Below are 24,902 nucleotides of genomic sequence, written 5' to 3'. Positions count from 1 at the left end.
TAAAAATGTAAAAAATAGAGAGAAAAAAGTGAAACACACACTTTATTAAAAATTAATTAAAATGTTGTTAAAAAATATATAAATTCCGTTAAATAAAAATGTTTCCATCACTAATTCATCCTTTTTTTTTTTTGGTACCCAACAAATTTTCGGTACCCAAAAAAAATGGCAAGGTGCAATTTCCACACAAATGAAAAAACTCCAGTAAAAACGCCAGACATATGAAATTGCACTGCCGTTTTTTCAGACGTTTTTCCTTGCGTTTTTTTCAAACCAAAAAACGCAGGACAAAAAAACTATTAGAAACTTTGCCTAAAGGGCCCAGTGCTTTAAGTTTCATAATCCATTTTGCTTCACATTGCAATCATTTTGTGTGCCTGTCAACACCTTGCAATTGTTGAGGGATGTGTTGTAGACCTGCAAAACGAATCTCTTCATGATTTCCACAATGACAGTCATCCATGTGGGTAATAAACCAAGTGGCGCCTACTTTTGTATGTAAAGAGTAAAGATGTTCACGGAATCTGACATTAAGATTTCTCTTTGTTTTTCCCACATAGAAGTGATCGCATGTGCAAATCAAGCAATAAACTATAAAATTAGACCCACAGGAAATATTGATTCACTTTTACTATGTAACTAGCTAACTGAAAGTATTTTTTCCTGAGGATATATTTGCAATAATTGCAATGCCCGCAGGGAAAATTACCGTGAGGTCCTTTTTTGTTGAGCAAGTCTGAATTAGAGCTAGATCTTTGCTATTTTTTGCTTTTTATATAATCATGGATGGTTTTGTTTTTTCTAAATGTTATTATAGGTTTATTTTTTACTATATCAGTAATTAAGGGGTCCTGTTCTAACATGAACCAATTGGATAAGATAAAGTTTTTTATTACTTTGTTCATCGGACTCTTATTGAAAGAAAAAATAAATCTTTCTTTTTTTCTTTTAAATCTATGTGGGTACTATTGTTGTTGATTCTTTTTAATCTTATGAACTGCGAATATGGGATGTTCTTCTTTACATAGAACGAATGTGAACTATGATAGTGGAACAATAATTTTTTTGGCTATATTTTTTCTATAACCTGTAGTTTTTAGAGTTTGTCCATCGATGCAAAGGCTAACATCTAAAAAGTTAAGAGATTTACCTCCATATTCATGCGTAAATAACATATTCATGTCATTTGTATTTAAGTATTCCACAAAATCTTCAAAATCTTTTATAGTACCGTCCCATACTATTAAGACGTCGTCCACATATCTCAGGAACCACTTCACAAAATAGGTGAAGGGGTTCCTGAGAGTGTGGATGTACGTTTGTTTGAATATTGCCAGATAGATATTTACCAGTGTACTTGACACGGGGGATCCCATAGGGGTCCCATGTATCTGTTTGTACCATACATTTTCCAGGGGCATAGCTAGAAACCTCAGGGCCCTGGTGTAAAAATTGCCCTGGGCCCCTCTACCACCTGATGACCCACTTCCCCAATTCCGGACGACCCCTTACTCAGCCGCGCAAAGATATCAGTGAGTACAGCACTGATGGGACAGTCAGGAGAATCAGGAGACTCAGTGACCTGAGTGATGTCTTCTCTGTTGTCTTTTCTTTTCTTCTTCATCTGGTCCAGACATCAGGACGTCTTCCAGCTCCATCTTCTCTGCAGAGTCTGACACCTGGACATCATTAACTCCTCACTTTGTCTGTAGATCCTCATCCTCTGTATGAATACAATAATCATTATTATTCTGCCCCGATTATAATGCTGCTACCCACTTTATCACCTGAATATAAAACTACCATCCACTGTACCCCCTGAATATAATACTGCCACCCACTGTACCCCCTGAATATAATACTGCCACCTACTGTACCCCCTGAATATAATGCTGCCACCTACTGTACCCCCTGAATATAATACTGCCACACACTGTACCCCCTGAATATCATACTGCCACCTCCTGTACCCACTGAATATCATACTGCCACCCACTGTACCGCTTGAATATAATGCTGCCACCTACTGTACCCCTGAATATAATGCTGCCACCTACTGTACCCCCTGAATATAATGCTGCCACCTACTGTACCCCCTGAATATAATACTGCCACCCACTGTATCCCTGAATATATTACTGCCAACTACTGTACCCCCTGAATATAATACTGCCACCCACTTTATCCCCTGAATATAAAACTACCATCCACTGTACCTCCTGCATACTACCACCTACTGTACCCCCTGAATATTATACTGCCACCCACTGTACCCCCTGAATATAATACTGCCACCTACTGTACCCCCTGAATATAATGCTGCCACCTACTGTACCCCTGAATATAATTCTGCCACATACTGTACCCCCTGAATATAATGCTGCCACCCACTGTACCCCCTGCATATAATACTGCCACCCACTGTACCCCCTGAATATAATACTGCCACCTACTGTACCCCCTGAATATAATACTGCCACCTACTGTAGCCCCTGAATATAATACTGCCACCTACTGTACCCCCTGAATATAATGCTGCCACCTACTGTACCCCCTGAATATAATTCTGCCACATACTGTACCCCCTGAATATAATGCTGCCACCCACTGTACCCCCTGCATATAATACCGCCACCCACTGTACCCCCTGAATATAATACTGCCACACACTATACCCGCCTCATATAATATTGCCACCCACTGTATCCCCTGAATATAATACTGCCACCTACTGTACCCCCTGAATATAATTCTGCCACATACTGTACCCCCTGAATATAATGCTGCCACCAACTGTACCCCCTGCATATAATACTGCCACCCACTGTACCCCCTGAATATAATACTGCCACCTACTGTACCCCTGAATATAATACTGCCACACACTATACCCACCGCATATAATACTGCCACCCACTGTATCCCCTGAATATAATACTGCCACCTACTGTACTCCCTGAATATAATACTGCCTCCTACTGTACCCCCTGAATATAATACTGCCACCTACTGTACCCCCTGAATATAATACCGCCACACACTGTATCCCCTGAATATAAAAGTACCATCCACTGTACCTCCTTCATATAATACTACCACACACTGTACCCCCTGCATATAATACTGCCACCCACTGTACCCCTGAATATTATACACCCACCTACTGTACCCCATGAATAAAATACTGCCTCCTACTGTACCCCGTGAATATAATATTGCCACCTACTGTACTCCCTGAATATTAAACTACCATCCACTGTATTTCCTGCATATAATACTGCCACCCACTGTACCCCCTGAATATAATACTGCCACCTACTGTACCCCCTGAATATAATACTGCCTCCGACAGTACCCCCTGAATATAATACTGCCACTCACTGTACTACCTGATTATAATACTGCCACTCACTGAACCCCCCTGAATATAATACTGCCTCCTACTGTACCCCCTGAATATAATACTGCCACATACAGTACATATACACATCATACATACACATTATGCATACACATTATGCATACACATATCATACATAAACCCGCCGCCTCCAGATACATCTCAACACATCATACATACAGTACAAACACATCATTCATGCATCATACATACAGTACATACACACACCATTCATACATCCATACACACACACACCATTTATACATCATACATACAGTACATACACACACACCATTCATACATCATACATACAGTACACACACCATTCATACATCATACATACAGTACACACACACCATTCAAACATCATACACACGCACATCATTCATACAGTACGTACACACACATCATCCATACATCATACATACAGTACATACACACACACACACCTCATTGATACATACAGTACACACACACCATTCATACATCATACATACAGTACACACCCATCATTCATACATCATACATACAGTACACACACATAATTCATACATCATACATACAGTACACACACATCATTTATACATCATACATACAGTACACACACATCATTCATACATCATAAAAAATACTGTCAGTGAGGAAGGGGTTCTGACATTACTTTTTACACCCCGAAACGCGTTTGGTGAAAGATTGTTGCAGCTAGCGTTGTGTGACTTGTGTTCCGGATTCTCATCCGCAAGAAGGATGACAAAGGGTTAACCACCCTTACCACCAGTTCCATCTGGACCGGCATAAGCATTCCCTACAATTAAAGTCCATTTTCATCTGAGACTACCACTGCAATCCACAAGCTTGATCATCCAACGGAATGACCAGTCCCGGTCAGCTGATCTGCAATCAGCTGACCGCCGAAACTGGAAGCTCGCTATCGTACAGCCGGAGGAACCTCACAGATGCCGGCAGGGGCGCGGCTGCTCGTGGTTTCCATCTGTCGCTGGCTAGAGCTCCGGAGAAGGACCACAGCCCCGGCGAGTGGCACACAGTGCTGAACAGATCGTTTTCCTTTACAGACTTATGCACTGTACCATCTATTAGCAAGTGGAATTCGGACATTGTAACATCTAGTAGCAAGTGGAATTGTGGGAATTGCTTGCTTGTTCGGAACTGTATTTTTAGATCTATACAGGACTGTTCACTATGTTGTCTATCCAGGTGGAATTTATCTTACAGGTGGATGCATTGTCTGAACACCATTTTTATTAAGGTGGACATTCTTTATCCTTCATTATAAAGGTGGACATTTTCATTACAGGTGGACACTATTCTTCCCTTTCAGGTGGATACACTATATCCTAAGCCATGTAACGTCATTTATGTTATACTGTGTTATCTTAATATTTTAAAGTCTGGCCACTTTATACCGCAAGGGCCCTACGGATTATTTTTATGTTTAATGTTTATGTGATGCTATTATATTCTAGTCTACATGTAAATTAGGGGAACAATAAATTCCCTTTTCATTATAATTACCTAACTTGCATCGATTTCCATCATACACCCTGTGCGGATGAAACACTGAGGACTGCATTATTTAATTACTTGGGTTTTCCTATAGTAAATGAATTTGATGAGACAGATGATAGATGTGTTGCTATTCTTGCTGATCTGCTATCTCGGGAAATAATCTAAAAACCATAATAAGGGGGATCTTGATAATACTATACCTTTTAAAGGAGATAATAAATCTAAATTTTCAACAAAAATGTACCTCATGGTAATTTTTCCTGCGGGCATTGTAATTATTGCAAATATATCGTCAGGAAAAATTTCTTTCAATTAAGTAGTTATATAGTAAAAGTGAATAAATGTATTTCCTGTTTCCAATTTATCGCTTGATTTGCACATGCGATCACTTCTATGTGGGAAAAACAAAGAGAAATCTTAATGTCAGATTCCGTGAACATCTTTACTCTTTACGTACAAAAGTAGGCGCCACTTGGTTTATTACCCACATGGATGACTGTCATTGTGGAAATCATGAAGAGATTCGTTTTGCAGGTCTACAACACATCCCTCAACAATTGCAAGGTGTGGACAGGCACACAAAATTATTGCAATGTGAAACAAAATGGATTATGAAATTTAAAGCACTGGGACCTTTAGGCTTAAATGAAAGAAATGATTTCAGCTCATTCCAATGATACTGCAGGATAACATTGTCCTTTGTTTAAAAAAAAAAATAATATATATATATATAGATATATATATATAGATATATATATATATATATATATATATATATATTATTTTATGTATATTCCTGGTGATGGGTCATTCCTCCCCCTTTCCCCATATATACCTGGTTAGTAATCCAAAGGATCAGGAACTGGAAGATGTGTCATTGATGCGAAACCGCGCTGTTGTTCTATTGACACGATGTGGCTCCCAGCTGGAGCTGACTTCCCTCCCTGCACCCGGGTGAATTTTATGCATTTGTATATGGACATTGCTGCAATAAAGTCTGGATTTTACACTTTACACATGGTGAGTGCAGTCATGTTTTTCCTTTCCTTTTGGATACTATTTATATAATTGCTGGTTCTACTAGTGTCTGGCACCCCATGTATTTTTTCACCGGGTTTTCCATTTTTTGTGCTATATTGAGGCTGTTCAGTATGGTGTTGCAGTGCATTTGGATTTTACAAATTACATGTACAAATAATCTCTGAGGCCACTTTATTGGATATAGCATCCCAGGTATTTACATTGGTGATGACTGCGCTTTGCTCTTTTATCTAAGTCTGGTGAAACGGAGCATGCTGTGATCCAGTGATAACTAAATGCCCATACCCCTCAGACATACTAATATTAATGCAGATAATTCAACTAAACATAACAATATTTTAGCTTCACACAAATCTTTGAATTATTATTGTAATAGTTAGCATCAACAGGATATTTTGAGATGCTTTTTCTGATACATGGATAGTCAAGTATAAGTAGGAGTACTAAAAAGCCCCCAATTTATCAATATTTTATTTACCTATATTTATGTGTGTGTATGTATATGTGTGTGTATGTGTATATATATATATATATATATATATATATATATATATATACACACACAAACACACACAAAAAACAAAAGTGGAGCAAAAAAGTATTTAATCAGCCACCAATTGTTCAATTTCTCCCACTTAAAAAGATGAGAGAGGCCTGTAATTTTTATCATAGGTATACTTCAACTATGAGAGACATAATGAGAAAAAAATACATAAATCCACATTGTCTGATTATTAAAGAATTTATTTGCAAATTATGGTGGAAAATAAGTATTTGGTCAACAACAAAAAGTTAATCTCAATACTTTGTTATATACCCTTTGTTGGCAAACGTTTCCTGTAAGTCTTCACAAGGTTTTCACACACTGTTGCTGGTATTTTGGCCCATTCCTCCATGCAGATCTCCTCTAGAGCAGTGATGTTTTGGGGCTGTCGCTGGGCAACATGGACTTTCAACTCCCTCCAAAGGTTTTATGTGGGGTTGAGATCTGGAGACTGGCTAGGCAGCCCCAGGACCTTGAAATGCTTCTTACAAAGCACTCCTTTGTTTCCCAGGCAGTGTGCTTGGGATCATTGTCATGCTGAAAGACCCAGCCACATTTCACCTTCAATGCCCTTGCTGATCGAAGGAGGTTTTCACTCAAAATCTCATGATACATGGCCCCATTCATTCTTTCCTTTACATGGATCAGTCGTCCTGGTCCCTTTGCAGAAAAACAGCCACACAGGATGATGTTTCCACCCCCATGCTTCACAGTAGGTTTGGTGTTCTTTGGATGCAACTCAGCATTCTTTCTCCTCCAAACACGATTGATTTGAGTTTTTACCAAAAAGTTCTACTTTGGTTTCATCTGACCATATGACATTCTCCCAATCCTCTTCTGGATCATCCAAATGCTCTCTAGCAAACTTCAGACAGGCCTGGACATGTACTGGCTTAAACAGGGGGACACGTCTGGCACTGCATGATTTGAGTCCCTTGTGGCAGAGTGTGTTACTGATGGTAGCCTTTGTTACTTTGGTCCCAGCTCTCTGCAGGTCATTCACTAGGTCCCCCGTGTGGTTCTGGGATTTTTGCTCACCATTCTTGTGATTATTTTGACACCATAGGGTGAGATCTTGCATGGAGCCCCAGATCAAGAGAGATTATCAGTGGTCTTGTATGTCTTCCATTTTCTAATAATTGCTCCCACAGTTAATTTCTTCACACCAAGCTGCTTGCCTATTGCAGTTTCAGTCTTACCAGCCTTGTGCAGGTCTACAATTTTGTTTCTGGTGTCCTATGACAGCTCTTTGGTCTTGGCCATAGTGGAGTTTGAAGTGTAACTGTTTGAGGTTGTAGACAGGTGTCTTTTATACTGATAATAAGTTCAAACAGGTGCCATTAATACAGCCAATGAGTGGAGGACAGAGGAGACTCTTAAAGAAGAAGTTACAGGTCTGTGAGAGCCAGAAATCTTGCTTGTTTGTAGGTGACCAAATACTTATTTTCCACCATAATTTGCAAATAAATTCTTTAAAAATCTTATTTTATGGATTTTTTTCTCATTATGTCTCTCATAGTTGAGGCATACCTATGATGAAAATTACAGGCCTCTCTCATCTTTTTAAGTGGGAGAACTTGCACAATTGGTGTCTGACTAAATACTTTTTTGCCCCACTGTGTGTATGTGTATGTATATATATATATATATATATATATATATATATAGATAGATAGATAGATATGCCAACTACCATGTTCACAATGACACTGTCTGATCGTTTCAGAGCTCTGAGGAGCTGGATATCAGTGCTGGAGATATGATACGGGTGATAGAAGAAGCAGAAGATGGTTGGTGGACTGCGGAGAAAGATGGACAAATCGGTCTTGTGCCTGGGTCTTACCTTAGCAAGCTCTGAGAGACAGAACAATTCCAGATACAGATGATGTAATAGTTAGACACATGTTCCAGTGCGCAGATAGGTTATTCTTTGTAATTAAAACCAATATTTTGTGCACAGGCAGATGTCAGTTAATGTAAATGTCTTCACTGCAAATAAGTGAATCTGTTCTGTATTGTACAAAAACTGTGTAACTATCATGAAATGCTTAACAGACGATCAATCAAATGCATTTAACAAACCACAAGGTGACACGTGTAGTACATCAGAAGCTACATTGTGTTAACTGAAAATAGTACACTGGCTGATATATAGCCCAAAAAATATCTGCACTTAAAATCAAGTTTCTGTTATACATATTTAAAAATGTTGGTGTTCTTTTTAAAATGTTTTATGCCATTATCTGTTAAAAAAATATGGAAATGATGCAGTTTTCACACTGTGCACTGAACCTTGTGATAAGTTGACACCTCCTATTCTGTAGAGATCACAAATCAATTTAAAACTTTAAATCAAGATAATTAGAACCCAAACAAGTCAACAACTCATAAAAGCACACATTTCCTCCACAAATCGCCACAATAGTCTTGGTCACTAGATGTTTCACTTCTCTCACTCTTCCTGTTCACTGGCTGTAGTAACAGCTTTTAGTAACAGGGAAAACAGAACAAAGCAAATAGGGTGGGGCTTAGCTACTGCTATGTGCAGGAGAGAGCACCTAGGCTGTGCACCTACAATCTGTTAGCCTGTGTGCTTCATCTAAATGATCCACATTGTATATGAAAGGTGAATTAAGATTTCTCACTCATCTCTGATCACCCATAAAGTTCTGGACAACTGCCTTTAGCTTGTCATCATTATCATAAACAGCAGCAGCAAAGTGATTAGTTTAACCTCTTCCTTGCTGTTTAATTTCCGTTCACATAACACCTTGCAAAGCCAGTGTATCAGTAACCCATACTCTCTTCATGTGCCATCTATAGTACTGGACTAATTCATCAGTCATCAGTAAACTCTGGGTTATAGTGTGGGTGACCTGGAGACCGATGCTGGGTCAGTGAGTTAAATACGTCCTTTCAGTCCAGCGCTCGGTCGCTCCGAAGGTCTGGTTCTATCTTCGGTGAATTTCGCACTGGATGCAGGCCCGCCGGGTGAATTTGAGTATTCATGATCGTTGATCACATGAGCGCTCAATAGGCGCAAGCGCTCATGTGACCAGCAACCAGAAATATTCAAATTTACCTGGCGGGCCCACTATCAGTGCACAATTCACCGAAGATAGAACCGGACCTTCAGAGGGACCGAGCGCTGGACTGAAAGGACGTATTTAAAGGGGTATTCCAGGCAAAAACTTTTTTTTATATATCAACTGGCTCCGGAAAGTTAAACAGATTTGTAAATTACTTCTATTAAAAAATCTTAATCCTTCCAATAGTTATTAGCTTCTGAAGTTTTCTGTCTAACTGCTCATTGATGATGTCCCGGGAGCTGTGCATGATGGGAAAATATCCCCATAGGAACTGCACAGCTCCCGGCACATGAGTCATCAGAGAGCAGTTAGACAGAAAACAACAACTCAACTTCAGAAGCTAATAAGGAACTTCAGAAACTGTTGGAAGGATTAAGATTTTTAATCAAAGTAATTTACAAATCTGTTTAACTTTCCAGAGCCAGTTGATATATAAAAAAAGTTTTGGCCTGGAATACCCCTTTAACTCACTGACCCAGCATCGGTCTCCAGGTCACCCACACTATAACCCAGAGTTTAGTGTGGATGAACAGGATGACCGTTTTCCTTTAAAACATCTACAATATCTGTACACACACATACACAATACAGTGCCTAAATTGCATCTAGTGCTAGAATATGACTATAAGATGGCATAGTCAGTCATTGTCTCATACCAATATAGCCCATCTATGCTTTGTATGAATTTCAAGAGTGTAAAAATAAATTATTTTAAGAAAATAATCATTGTGTTGAGATTTTTTTTCAGCATACAAGGTATGAGTGAACATGGGGAAAAGTTCCACAGCTGAAATCATGTATACCTCATATGAAGGTTTCCTTTATCAGTGGTATGTTGCAGGCCCCTATCAAGTGCTAAAAAGCACTGCAGCGCACAGTTTGGGAGCCACTGAACTAGATGATACCAACTAAAAGTTAACTTTGCACCAAAAAAAACGATGCCAAAATTTTGACACATTTTAAGGCATATCACGTTACTGTAAAACCAAATCCCTATGTATGAGCTATGGAAAGTATATATATATATATATATATATATATATATATATATATATATATATATATATATATTAATAATTATATAATAATTGTATTGTATAATGGTTTCCGCTTATATAGTGCAGCATATGAGGTTCTTATGTATGCCCTGTGCTTACCTGTGTTAGCTGATGTGGCATGCATAGCTTTTCAGCCATACTGATTCCAGTTAATCACTGAAATTATTTCATGCTGACTACATTTCCCATTAATTCTCTGGCTTTGCAGAGAAAGAGGGTGAAGTCTCATCACTGCACTTTTTCTAATAAAATCACCTGTTGATCTATCACCTGGCTAGACTATAGCAGTCAGCAGCCCAGGGGCAGATATATCACAGCTGCAACTGGTTCAGATGCACAGGGTCTTAAGGGAAGGGGCCCGGCAGTGGTGGATTATAATATGGGCGATTTAGGTGGCTGACTGGGGCCCATTGCCACCTAAACTGCCCATATTCTTGTGAAGCCTCCACTCTGGGAATCCAGAGCAATATGCCCCCAAACAACACTTGACAGGGCTAAGAGCTGTCAGCTTCCAACCCATCAATCTCCCTTGAAGCAACAGGCTGCATTAGGCTGAGATTATTCTGTGGAATTGGTGACTTGCATAGACCGAACAGACCACACTGTGCTGATGATTTACACTACTATAGATGTGGAGGAAGAAGGGGTTACTGATGCACTGAGTTTGCAGGGTGCTATGGACTGAGCTGCTGCTGCTGAGAAGCTGGGAGAAGTGAAGGGGGAGATTATACAGAAAAGTAGACATACATCAGTTGTTGCACTGATACACAAGGGATTGCTGCCAAGAGCTTTATGGGTGGTCAGTGATAAGTAGGAAGCTTTGATTTACCTTTTAGGAAAAGTGGATCTTCAGCAGGGAAACTGACTCAGCTTACAGGTACACAGACCAGGCTTTTTTTTAGACCAGTCATAGCACATGCTACCCTGCCCCCAGCTCCTTTAATTTGTCCTGCTTTGTTACTAGAGACAGATTGCCCCTGACAACAGATTGCAAAGAAAGGAGATACCTAGTGGCCAAGAATATAAAGCTGTTTTTCAGGTAAAAGGAGTAATTTTTGGTTAATAAAGTAATTTAGGAATAACATTGGCTAGGACATAGAGGGATGTTATTTCAAACTACAGTGACCATTTAATTTTGTATAATATATATATATATATATATATGTGTGTGTGTGTGTGTGTGTATAAAAATAGAATTCAGTGCAGCACTCCAAGTTATGAAAGCAAGTGAAGTTTTATTCCATCAAAAAAAGTGAAAAAAGCAGCTGTTTTCCCTTTTTTTGATGGAATAAAACTTCACTTGCTTTCATATCTTGGAGTGCTGCATTGAATTTTATTTTTATGGACATTAATGAATCGAGGGACGTGGTTCTTACCAGTGGCCTGCACCCTGCACTTAATCTTTTATTATAACTTGAGTGCTGGTGTATTTTAGTTTTTTATATATATATATATATATATATATATATATACACACACGCACACGAGATGATGGCACAGCACTCTCCTATAGTGAAAAAAATCTAAGATTTATTGGCTCACATCACAGCAACGTTTCTGTCCTCTCACATGACCATTTTCAAGCTAAGTGATACATTTACATAGGGGGGTATTTATATACCCCAAACACACATAATTGTCAATCAAAGTACAAAGTGCCAAACAATAAAAATTCACAGTGCTCATCAATAAACATTCCATAATTATATATCAAACATTTGTATAAAGTGCTCTGTGCATTAGCATGGGCTAAAACATTTAAAACTTTAAAAATACTTTGTACTTTGTACTTATGTATATCTATTCTAAAACAGTATAATGTGCATTTATCATTACTATATAATCAGGTGGGGCTCCAGGTGCAGAATTTAATTGACAAATTATTTTAAAAAAACATATAAAAAGATGTGAAAATTATATATATGAGAAAATGTATTAAAAATAAAATAAAATAATCACATACTGATAAATAAAAATCCTGATAAAGAAAAAATAAAGACGTTTTTATTTATTTTAATACAGTCATGGCAGTAAATGTTGGCACTCCTGAAATTTTTCTAGAAAATAAAGTATTTCTCACAGAAAAGGATTGCAGTAACACATGTTTTGCTATACTTATGTTTATTCCCTTTGTGTGTATTAAAATGAAAAAGATAGAAATAAAGCGCTCCGCTATGAAGGACAATATGCAAAGAGGTGAGCCCCTAGTTATAGAGCAACTCACCAGATAGTGTTGTGCTAGGGGAGAGGCACAACACTCTTGAGAGCATGTGTAGAAAACTCCTTTCGGAAGGTTGTGGTGGAGATCCCGCCCGGGCATCCACTTTTGCACTTTTCCGGTACACAGGTGGAAGGGATATTTTAGCGCTGTCCACAACCAAGGTAGGTTTTCTTGAATCTTTTATTTATTAAAACATGTAACGCGTTTCAAGGACGCTCCGTCCTCTTCCTCAGACATGTATAGAACTAAAAGTGCAGCAATATATACAGCTGATCACATGATCAGTATTGACATCATAGCAGATTTGCATGAAATTTACATAGAAATTTTTTTTATATAAAAAACTTTCACAAAAAACTTTTTTGGGGTATGGTGAATGAATTAATTAATTTAATTAATTAAAAACCACAATAAATGGCTACAAATAAATTGTTAGTTACATGATCATCATATAATAAATTAATAAATAAATAAATAAATAAATAAGTAAATGCCCCCATTAAAAATATATTTTCATCTATTTTATTTAACATGTTTTTTCAATTGTTTCATTAAGCCCTCTTGGCCATAAACTGTTCATTGTGAAAATCCAAAAGGATTCTCTATTCACTAATTTTAGGAAGCGGTCAGGTTGATCAGGAGGAATACTTTCTAAAATGCAAAGCTTAATGCAAGTGGGATCGCTATTATGCATAGTCATAATGTGCCTCAAAATACTATGTAGAACAAAATTCTTTTTAATATTATGTCTATGTTTATTCATACGGGAGCGAGCTGATTGAACAGTACGGCCCACATACTGTAGGCCACATTTGCAAGTAAGAAGATATATAATGTACATAGATGGACAGTCTAGTTTTTCTTTCAAATTGAAGGTTTCCCCTGTTGAGAAAGACACGACTGAACTGCAAGGATGAAACACAATCCATTCACAATACATGCACCGCTTATGACCGCATCGAAAGGTACTGCCAGCTGTAGATCTAGTTATACTCTGTTTTTTGTATTTATATTTTTCATCTTGCTTGGGGCTAAATGGTTTCGAAATGTTTTTGCTCTTCTAAATGTTAAAAGGGGACGTTTTGAAAGTAAAGTGTTTAAAATTGGGTCCTTCATAATTATGGGCCAGTATTTATTCATAATAGTTCTTATTTGTTTAGTGCTGTTTTTATAAGTAGTAATAAAATTTAATCTTGGTGTATTTTATTTATTTATTTTTTATTCACCAGCTTTTTGGTATGCATTAATTAAAAAAATTTTAGGCTATTTTTTCGGTAGCTTTGTGTGTATTGGAACTAAACCAAAAAAGTGAGGGAAAAAAAGTAAATTCGACATAATGTCACACCAAACTCCAAAAATGGCTGGACAAAATTATTGGCACCCTTTCAAAATTGTGGAAAAATAAGATTGTTTCATGCATGTGGTGCTCCTTTAAACTCACCTGGGGCAAGTAACAGGTGTGGGCAATATAAAAATCACACCTGAAAGCAGATAAAAGGAGAGTTCAAGCAGATAAAAGCAGATAAAAGGAGAAGTTCACTTTGTCTTTGCATTATGTGTCTGTGTGTGCCACACTAAGCATGGACAACAGAAAGAAGAGAACAGAACTGTCTGAGGACTTGAGAACCAAAATTGTGGAAAAATATCAACAATCTCAAGGTTACAAGTCCATCTCCAGAGATCTAGATTTGCCTTTGTCCACAGTGCGCAACATTATCAAGAAGTTTGCAACCCATGGCACTGTAGATAATCTCCCTGGGTGTGGACGGAAGAGAAAAATTGATGAATGGTGTCAATGCGGGAGCAGTTTGCAAAGGAAGAGTGGTCCAAGATTCCGGCTGAGAGGTGTAAGAAGCTTTTTGATGGTATAGGAAGCAAATTATTTCAGTTATTTTTTTCCAAAGGGTGTGTAACCAAATATTAAGTTAAGGGTGCCAATAATTTTGTCCAGCCCATTTTTGGAGTTTGGTCACGTTAGTGCTCGTGCCTACTGAGCGCTCATGTTACTGGCGCTTATGAATATTTAAATCTAGCCTCAAAGTTCAAGTCAGCGCTGGAAGAGGGTGACTTTCGGGGTACCAGACTGCAGGTAGTTATAGCAGTCCGAGACCTCACATCGGTCTCCTGTTCACCCGCACTATAACCCCGTGTATCGGGTTATAGTGCGGGTAAACGGGTAACCGTTTTCCATTAAATGATCCCCACCTCTCCTCAGTGGTGAAATGTGATCTATGGTCATAAAGCTTAAGTCTTTCTCAGTGTGTCCCACTTCTGTGTAAGGTTTTGCAACTGGGAGATCCACCCTCTTTTTCTGATGCTATATCTGTGGTTGTTGATGCACTCAACAACGTGGTTTGACCCACGTAGAGAAATGTTCGGGGACACATCAGCACATAAATGACCCAGTCTACATTGCAAGTAAGAAAGTTGTTCAATTTATAAACCTGTCCTGTTCTTGGATGTACCAAATTTGCACCTTTTATCATTAGCGTGCAATTGATACAAGACAAACATAGATATGAGCCAAGTTTTGGTGTTGTAAGAAAAGTCTGTCCCCAATTTTTCTTTTGTCACTTCATTCCTCACAAATTTGTCCTTGAGATTGTACAATCTCCTATAGGACATCAGGAGATTATTTTTAAAGCCTGACATATCTCTAAAGCTGTCTCTCAAAATACTCCAATGTTTGTTAAATATCCTTGAATACTGATGTCTTTTGATATCTCTAGTTTGTACACTTCTATTGATCACCAGAAAGGCATGGCAGGGGTACAAAAAACATTGGTATCTTCACAGCTCCCCATGGAGGCCCAAGAATTTATGTTGAAATTATCCTTGATAGCCAGAATTCCTGAGATCCGTTCCCTTGAGTCCCTCATGGCTTTCCTTAATAACACTCAATCTCTCTTCCTCTCAGTTTGGGAACCCTGGAACAGGTTCATGGACCGAGAGCCTCCCTAGCTTGTTTTCTTTCTTCCTTCCTCCCTTCTACCCTCCCCCACCTCCCTACCTTCTCTCTCCCCCCCCCCCTTTTTTTTCTGTCTTGTGGTCCCTTGTCTAGTGTGTGTTTCTCTGTCTTCCCTTGTCCAATTGTGTTGTCCTTGGTGATACGGAAGTATCTGACTTTAGTTCTCCTGGAACGTTCCAGGTGTTAGCTAACTTTTCCGCCAGAGGTTTACTTGTTGTTTGAGTTCTCCTGATTTAACCCTGCCTTTGCGGTAATGTGCCTTTTTGTCTATGTTACCAGTATTTATGTTTGAAACATTGTGAAACTTCAATAAAACATCACAGTTGGAAAAAAAAAGAAATTATTGCATCTTATTTTGACAAACAACTATTTTGTCTTTGATGATAAATGTTATCTTCAGTTAGTCGGGACTGCCATGGGGACGAATGTGGCACCAATGTATGCAAATTTGTTTATTAGTTATCGAGGGGAGGAAGTCATCTATCTACACCACCACTTTGAACAATGTCTACGGTGGTGGCGATATATAGATGACGTCTTCCTCATCTGGACAAGGTCTTCTGCAGCATTACAGGACTTTTTTGTTTTTCAAAATAACATGGGCGCAAACATCAACTTCACTATGACACATTCGATGGATAGTGTGAGTTTTCTAGATGTAATGGATACCAAGGTGGGACAGAAACTACAAACTAGCCTATTCACTAAACCAACAGATAAAAACACTATCCTACACTATAGCAGCTGCAACCCGAGGAGGATGGTGAACTCCTTGCCATTCAATCAAATGTTGAGGGCAAAGAGAGTAATTGAGGATGAACGACAACTGATTACACTGGACAGGATGGCTAATAATTTCCTTCATCAGGGGGGTATCCACTTAGAATGGTCACCACACACAAAGAGAGGGTTTTGTCTTTAAATAGACAACAAACCCTATGCACTAAAGTTAGGGAATAAAACAAAACAGAATACCATTTGTTTCACAGCAATTCAATTTTCATGGATACTTAACAAACATTGGGGTATTTTGGGAGACAGCTTTAGAGATATGTCGGTCTTTAAAAATAATTTTGATATCCTATAGGAGATCGTACAATCTCAAGGACAAACTTGTGAGGAATGAAGTGACAAAAGAAAAAACAGGGGGACAGACTTTTCTTACACTAAAACTTGGCTCATATCCATGTTTGTATTGTATCAATTGTACGCAAATTATAAAAGGTTCAAATTTGGTACATCCAAACACAAGATAGGTTTATAAATTGAACAACTTTCTTACTTGCAACTCAGTCTGGGTCATTTACATGCTGATATGTCCCTGCAAATTACTCTACGCGGGTCAAACCACGTGGAATTTGAAGGTGCGCATCAAAAACCACAGATATAGCATCAGAAAAAAGAGGGTGGATCTCCCAGTTGCAAAACATTACACAGAAGTGGGACACACTGAGAAAGACTTACGCTTTATGGCTATAGATCACATACCACCACTGAGGAGAGGTGGGGATCTTTAAGTGTATTGAAGAAAAGAGAACTATGGTGGATCCACAGGCTAGGTACATTACGTCCAGGTGGTCTCAATGTTGACTTTAATGCTACTTAAAGTCATGAGCTCTCTTTGTCTCAACTTGATTCATTGTGATACCTCGCAGTTTAGCACACGTTGTGATACATTTTGTAAATAATAATGTAAATATTGGATTAAGTATTGTTCTAACAGTTTCTCTCTCTCTCTCTCTCTCTCTCTCTTTTTACATTTTTTTATTACACATGTTGCGGTTGTGAACAGAAAACATGACACCCATTCTTGATAGCACTGAATAAAATGTATTAATATGATGGTTGTTGTACAATGAATAAAATGGTTTGTGAAATTACACAATAAAGCTTACATTATGGGGGACTCTTTATGAAGCAATAATTGGTTATGATTAAGTTTTTGTCATATTGTATTATTGATATCGGTTTGGACTCCAATTGTAGAATAAAAGATAGATGGAATTGGTGGAGAATTTGATTTATTGTTCATAATCATTTTTCATTATTTATTATTTTTTATTCGTGTTTGTTTATTTTTTTTTTTTGTTTCCTTTTTATTTTTTATATCTTACTTTCATTTATTACACTTTTTATTTTTGTATCCATTTTTTCCAAGGCTGGAATTAACAGAGGTGGCAGTAGGCTGGGTGTGCTGCTCTGTAGCGAGCACACTCCCAATTTGGCTGCAGTGGGGGTACATGGAGTCTGGGGTCTCGAGTGATTTCTTTCTCTAGATTCCCCCCTTTGGTGTACTTTCTTTGCACCGTGTTTGGGTTGCTAGAATGTTGACACCCTGCAAACCTGGGAGTCATTCCTAGTTGAGATTACGAATATGCCATAGCTAGACCCAAATGTGGTTCTAGATTGAAATATTATATTTACATTCTTTGGTATATATTTTTTTTTAAAAGATTATTTTTTTCTTTGTGGATGTGATTATTTGATTTATTTTATAATTTTTTTAATTTATTTTTTCATATATATAATTTTCACATCTTTTTATATCATTTTCTTTATATATATTTTGTCATTTGTCAATTAAATTCTGCACCTGGAGTCCCACCCGATTATATAGTAAAGATAAATGCACATTATAATGTTTAGAATAGATATACATAAGAACAAAGTAGCTGTATAAGTTACAGCTATAATCACAAAGGTGGTTAGGATGTTAATTTGTCCCCCATATGTATGGCTCTGAGATAATATGCAATACGTAATCATTTAGCCAGTAGCATGAGTGATCACCTTGACGACAGGGTCATGTAGCCTTTTAGGTCACATGACCGCTGTCAGCTGATTGTGTCCTAGGCGCGTCAGCACGCTCGTACTTTGGCTACTTGCGCAGTGAATAGCCCCTCATGCTAGCGGGGCCATGATAACACATAGAGAGTGGGTGAGCATGGCTTTCTGTATATAAGTATTAATTGAATGCACGTTAAGATACACAGATGTTATTAATGAATTGTGAATATGAATTATAAGCAATTCATATCTGAAACTGCCTATTTTTCAAGTTTTAAATGTTTTCAAGCCACGCTAATGCAAGAGAACTTTATACAAATGTTTGATATACAACACATATTTACATACGATATGAGTTTGCACAAATATGGAATGTTTATTGATGAGCACTGTGAATTTTTATTGTTTTGCACTTTGTACTTTGATTGACAATTATGTGTTTGGGGCATATAAATACCTATGTAAATGTATCACTTAGCTTGAAAATGGTCCTGTGAGAGGACAGAAACGTTGCTGTGATGTGAGCCAATAAATCTTAGATTTTTTCACTATAGGAGAGTGCTGTGCCATCATCTCGTGTATATAATAATTGGACTTTGATCCAGTCTGGGACGCTGGCACCACACTAGGAGAGCGATAAGTAGTGCTGTGAGTTTTTGAGGTTATATATAAACACAAAAGTCTCCCTGGCCTTAGGTTTAAAAAAAAAAAATACAACACAAACTGCTGATACATTTATGTTGGATCACCTCCAGTAGACAAGCAGTGTGCAAACAGCGCAGCACATAACATTGTAAGGTTTGATTTTACAGGTAGTGGGAGCAGCCTGTAAGCAGGAAATTGATACAAGAATATGACACATTAAAGTAAATGTTGATAAAGGGAGAGTGTGAAAGAAAATAACCTCCAGCTATGAATTTGCTGTTTTCTAGGTCACGGATAGACAACATTACATATACACCAGTAAAAGTCTAAACAAAGTTGTCAAAAAGAAACGTAAAGCTCTTGCTTTATCTCCACCGAGTCGGCCCCCACTTATCTTCATAGTTGGTTTCCAACTTTTTGCTCTTTGTAATGTGGTCAGAGACCCTGAGGGGCGTTATTTGCTTGTTACGGCTGAGCTTCTTGACTGGTGACGTTTGTCTCTTACTATGCCCTCAATGACAATCAATTAGGATTTTCCCGTGACATGTTTACTGCCCTCCTGCCCCATGTTGAAGGCTCCCTGATTTTTGGAGGTGATTCGAATTTGACATTGGATTATGTCATAGACAAATCAATCCTGGGGCCCCCTAGTTTGAGCAGGGCCTACAACTCGCTAAATTGCTGTTTAACCATGATTTGACAGATGCTTGGAGGAATTTTAATCCCTCAACACGGGATTACACATACTACTCTCCCCCTCCCCCCCCCCCCCATTGCACTTATTCCCGGACAGATATTTTTCTCCCAGCTCCTTTACTGCCGCTACTCACCTATGCGAAGATTCGTCCTTGTGCGTGGTCCACCCACGATATTGTATGTGTGTGACTAAGCGATTGGCGATTTAAACCAGAGACATTTCATTGGCGTTTAAATTAATCTCTACTATCAGATCATGTCTACTTCACTACAAATTCTACTACAGGGGTTTCCCTGCCTATAGTGAGGGCGGCCAATAAGGCCACGATCAGAGGGAAGTTGATTCAACTGGGTGCCCGGCTTAAGAAAGCCTATCTATCCGCCTTGAAGGCCAAAGAGAAGGCTTATGCTGATCTCTTAGATGAACATAAAACTTTCCCTGACCGCGACCTTAGAACCAAGATTGAGGATGCCAGAGCAGATCTCAATATGGCACTCACGATTCGTGCAGAAAAGAGTTTAAGATGGTCAGGCTATCGTTTATTTTCCTGAGGTGATAAGCCGGGCACCCTTTTGGCGAGAAAACTTGCTCCTAGACGATTCCTGGGGGCGGTTCCCAGACTTCGCCTACATGACGGCACCTTTATCAAAACCCTAAACTGGTTCTTGGGGAGTTTGCAAGTTATTTTCAAACCTTACATGGATCACCTTCCCACTCAGATAGAGATCGGGTGTCTGCCTTCCTCTCTTCTGCAAACCTCTTCTGCAAACCTACCTCCGCTTTCTTCAGATCATAGAGATATAATGGAGAAACCGATTACTTCAGACAAGGTTTCTTTAGCAATTAGGGCTTCTAAGTCATCAAGTGCCCCTGACCCGGATGGATTTGGTGCTCTCTATTATAAAAAATTTGCCCCAGTTCTCCTACCTCACCTAACTAGTCTTTTTAATGCCATACGTCAGGGTACCTCTTTGGGTCCTGAATATTACATGGCTGTTGTTAAAACGATTTCTAAACCGAATAAAGATCATTCCACGTGCGATAATTATTGGCCTCTCTCTTTAATTAATATGAAACTACTAACTAAAATGATGGCCATGTGACTGAACAGGTTTATTGCATCTTATGTACATCCGGACCAAGTGGGCTTTATCCTGGGCAGGCAGGCGCCTGATCAAACCCGTAGGATTATAGATTTAGTCTCCTTTCTACACTCTCCTTGTGATGGGGATACTGGTCCTCGTTCAGGTTTGCTACTTTCTCTTGATCTACGGAAGGCCTTCGATTCATTGCATTGGGTGTATTTGTTTTTGACCTTAGAACATAGGGGCTTTGGCCCAGGATTCCTGACGCTCTTCCGTAATTTATATGCTACACCCTGGGCTTTCGTCAATCTTCAGGGATATGTCTCAGAGGCCTTTCAGATTAGGAGGGGTATGAGACAGGGTTGTCCCCTCTTCCCCGTCCTGTTTTCCCTTGCAATAGAGCCGCTCGTGGCTGTTATCTGTGATTCTTCCTTAATTAGGGGTGTCGGGACGGGGGCGGGGGAACATAAGTTGGCAGTTTTTGCTGATGACCTCTTATTATCTCTCTCCTCCCCCTTGACCTCTCTCTCTCTCTACATTTACTCCCTTTGATTTCCAGTGGCGAAAACGTAGTTTACCCTATTTGGGTATCTGGCTAACCCCTTTATTATCCGCTCGATACGCCGCTTATTATCCTCCTTTTTTCCATGAGATTAAGAACGATCTGCAAACTTGGTCTAGCTTCCCCCTTTTGTGGCACGTAGGATAGCTTCTATTAAAGTGAATATATTGCCTAGGCTGTTGCATGCTTTTTGTTCCCCCCAATGTCTGTCCCAGCCCCTGCTCTAGAGCAATTACAGTTGGACCTACTATGTTTTGTCTGGGGTTTAAGAGGTAACAGAGTGGGCTGTAAAACGCTTTAAGCTTCCCAACCTCTAGGGGATGCATAATCTTAAGAAATATTTTCAAGCAGCTAGATTAGGTCAGCTGGCAAAAATTCATGCTGGACGCTCCTGCCCTTAGTGGGTTGCTATAGAAGGATTGGCCTCTCCTAGCACACCGCTTTCTTTACCACAATGGCTCCCCTCTAGGGAAAGGGCTCCGATTCTGTCGCCTGTACTTTCAAAATCGCTGGTTTTATGGGATAGCCTCCGCAATCGCTTCCCTTTGCAATCAGCTCACACTCCGGCGGCCCCGATTGTTTGTAATCCTAAATTCCCTCCTGGCATGGTCTCTTTAGCGTTCTCTTGGTGGTCCAATAAAGGTCTTCTTCGCATAGATGATTTAATAGACAGATTAGGCATTAAAACAGCTGATCACTTTCATACTTTTCATGGTTTTCCTGATTCTGAATTATTTCAATATAATCAAATCTCCCATTTTTTGTCTAGTCTGAAAAGTCTGGGGACAGATATTAACTCTTGCACCTTATAAGAATGCCTATGGTAGAGGTTTAATCTGGCTATGATATCCTACTGGGGCCTGCTATTAAGCTTCCGTATATGTTGGCTGGGCTTATAGCTATATGGTAACTTCTAAACTTTCCATTAATACATCCTTGCAGGAAGCGGGCTGGAAAGTGTTGCTTAGGTGGCACTTGGTACCAGCTTGAATAGCAAAGATGTACTATCCAGCCTCTTCTCTGTTTCAGTAATTGCCAACAGATAGGCACTATGTTCCATACTTGGTGGGACTGCCCACAAATGAGACACTTTTGGATACGTGTATATCACTTGATATTATCTGTTACAGGTATCAACCTAAAAAAATCTTCAGAACAGGCATTACTAAATGCACCGATTCCTAATATCCCTAAGGAAATGCGTAAACTTATCTACTATATCTTCTTGGCTGCCAAGATTGCTATAGCTTCCAGTTGGAAATTTAGTTCAGTTCCCTTTCACCTTATTAGATGTAAGTAGAGATGAGCGAAGTTACAGCAATTTGATTTTTCACGAACCTCACGGCTCGGCAGTTGCTGACTTTAGCCTGCATAAGTTAGTTCAGCTTTCAGGTGCTCCGGTGGGCTGGAGACTCTCTCCTAGGGCTGTATCCACCTTTTCCAGCCTGCTGAGCTGTGAGGTTTGTGACAAATCGAATTGCTGTAACTTCGCTCATCTCTAGATGTAAGTTAAACTGGATCATGGCTAATGACAAACTAGCATTCTTCTAGACTCCCAAAAAGCATTTGATGCTACCTGGTAGCCTTGGATGGAGTATTTAACCACTTGGGGACGCAGGGCGTATGCATACGCCCTGCATCCCCGATCCTTATGGACTCAGGGCTTAAGCATTTCCGGTCCCCACCGCTCACCCGGTGGGGACCGAACCGGGATGCCTGCTGAAATCATTCAGCAGGCATCCCGGTTTCATCGCCGAGGAAGGTCCTGAGGACCCTCCATATCAGCTATCGCCGCAGATCGCCAGTATAAAATGGACAATCCGTGGCGATTCTGGGTCACATGTGACCCGATGACCCAGATAAGGATGCTGATCAGTGGTGTAGTATACACCGCCAATTACCATCCATACTGTACTGGGATGTGACAGTGTTGCTCCCCCCAGTACAGATGTGATTGGGCAGCTGTAGTGACCAGACCAATCACGGTGTATGAGGAGGGGGGAGGACAGCAGGAGCATGTTGCTCTGATCAGCACCATTTTATATCTAGTGCTGATCAGAGCGAAGCTCCGTCCTGTATCTCCCTGTATCTTCGTGACGAATCGAATTTACTGTAAGTTCGCTCATCTCTAATCCCGAGTTTGCCTATTGTGTATATATGGGTAATATTTAACTGTTTTTTTTTTATAGCGTTATCCAGAAATAGAAACAATTTCTTGTATGATATTGGAGCGCAGTTCCATTGAGGTGAATGGAGACAAGTTTTAATACCACATACAACCTGAGGACTGGGTGGTGCTGATTTTGGAAGACATTGGCTTAGTGTTTCTATCCCTGAAAAACTTTTGAGATATATGGAGATAGTGGCTCCATATGCAAATTTTAGGTGCTCATCCTAGTTTGGATTGGTGGCAGAGATTCTGGGGGAGATTTATTAAAACCTATGCAGAGAAAAAATGCATAGGAACCAATTAGATCTCTTTTCCATTTTAGAGGACTTTAAAAAGCTATCTGATTGGTTACTATGGGCAACTGGTCCACTTCTCGGCACGTTTTGATGAATCTCCCCCACTGTGTGGTATGTATTTGTGGCGTTTTATTTTAATAATTTTTTTTAACTGTTCTAGTGCAGCATGATATTAAATAGTTGTATCCCCAACATAAATGATGTGCCCACTTAGATAGGTGAGGTAATGACACCCTCAAATTTCATATGCTTGCTCAATAATCATACATGGCTGTCAAAGAATTCAGATTTACAGAGAAGATTTCAAGTAACTCCTTTGATTTCTGGTAGGATAAGGATGATTTCTCATCCTGCATTTACAACATGTTTTCTTTTTGTTTTTTCCACAAAAAACAATAGTTGGGATACTTGGGACTATATTTCAGACCAAAAGATTCACATATTGTAATCAATGGTTTTCACCTTATGCCCATTTTATATCCTATTCCCTTTTTCTGGTTGGCTTGTCTTCCAAGTGCTTGAATCAAGTTCTTGGGAAACCAGAGACCTATGACCTGCATCTGCTGCATTAAGAGAATGCTTCGGAGAGAAAACAAAAGTGCATGTCATAAAAGAGTCGGTGTGCAGCCCCCTAGCCCCAGAGGAAGGCCTGTATATTATAGTCATAACAATAGGATTGTGCCTTGTTTTTAGGGTTCAATGTGGAGTTAACAAACACTGATGTGGTACAAGAAACTGATGTAAGAGGCACAGAATGCTACTAATACATGGAAAATGAGAAATCTAAGAAAAAAGTTGTCATACATAGAACA

General features: G+C 39.2%; 1 protein-coding gene across 4 annotated transcripts in view; it reads left to right on the top strand.

The window, feature by feature from the left end:
- The window catches only part of PSTPIP1 (proline-serine-threonine phosphatase interacting protein 1), a 162,147-nt gene extending 152,754 nt beyond the window's left edge, over positions 1-9,393 (top strand). For all 4 annotated transcript variants that reach the window (XM_056572942.1, XM_056572940.1, XM_056572941.1 and 1 more), the window contains one exon: positions 8,239-9,393. In XM_056572942.1, the coding sequence (XP_056428917.1) occupies positions 8,239-8,370 (132 nt within the window). In that variant the 3' untranslated portion in view covers positions 8,371-9,393. The remainder of the gene's footprint in view (positions 1-8,238) is intronic.
- Positions 9,394-24,902: the final 15,509 nt, after the last annotated feature.

This window comes from Hyla sarda, chromosome 4, assembly GCF_029499605.1.
Source record: "Hyla sarda isolate aHylSar1 chromosome 4, aHylSar1.hap1, whole genome shotgun sequence".
Taxonomy (NCBI): domain Eukaryota; kingdom Metazoa; phylum Chordata; class Amphibia; order Anura; family Hylidae; genus Hyla; species Hyla sarda.
The sequence above is the reverse complement of the archived record's forward strand: the minus strand, read 5'-3'. Positions and strand labels throughout refer to the sequence as shown.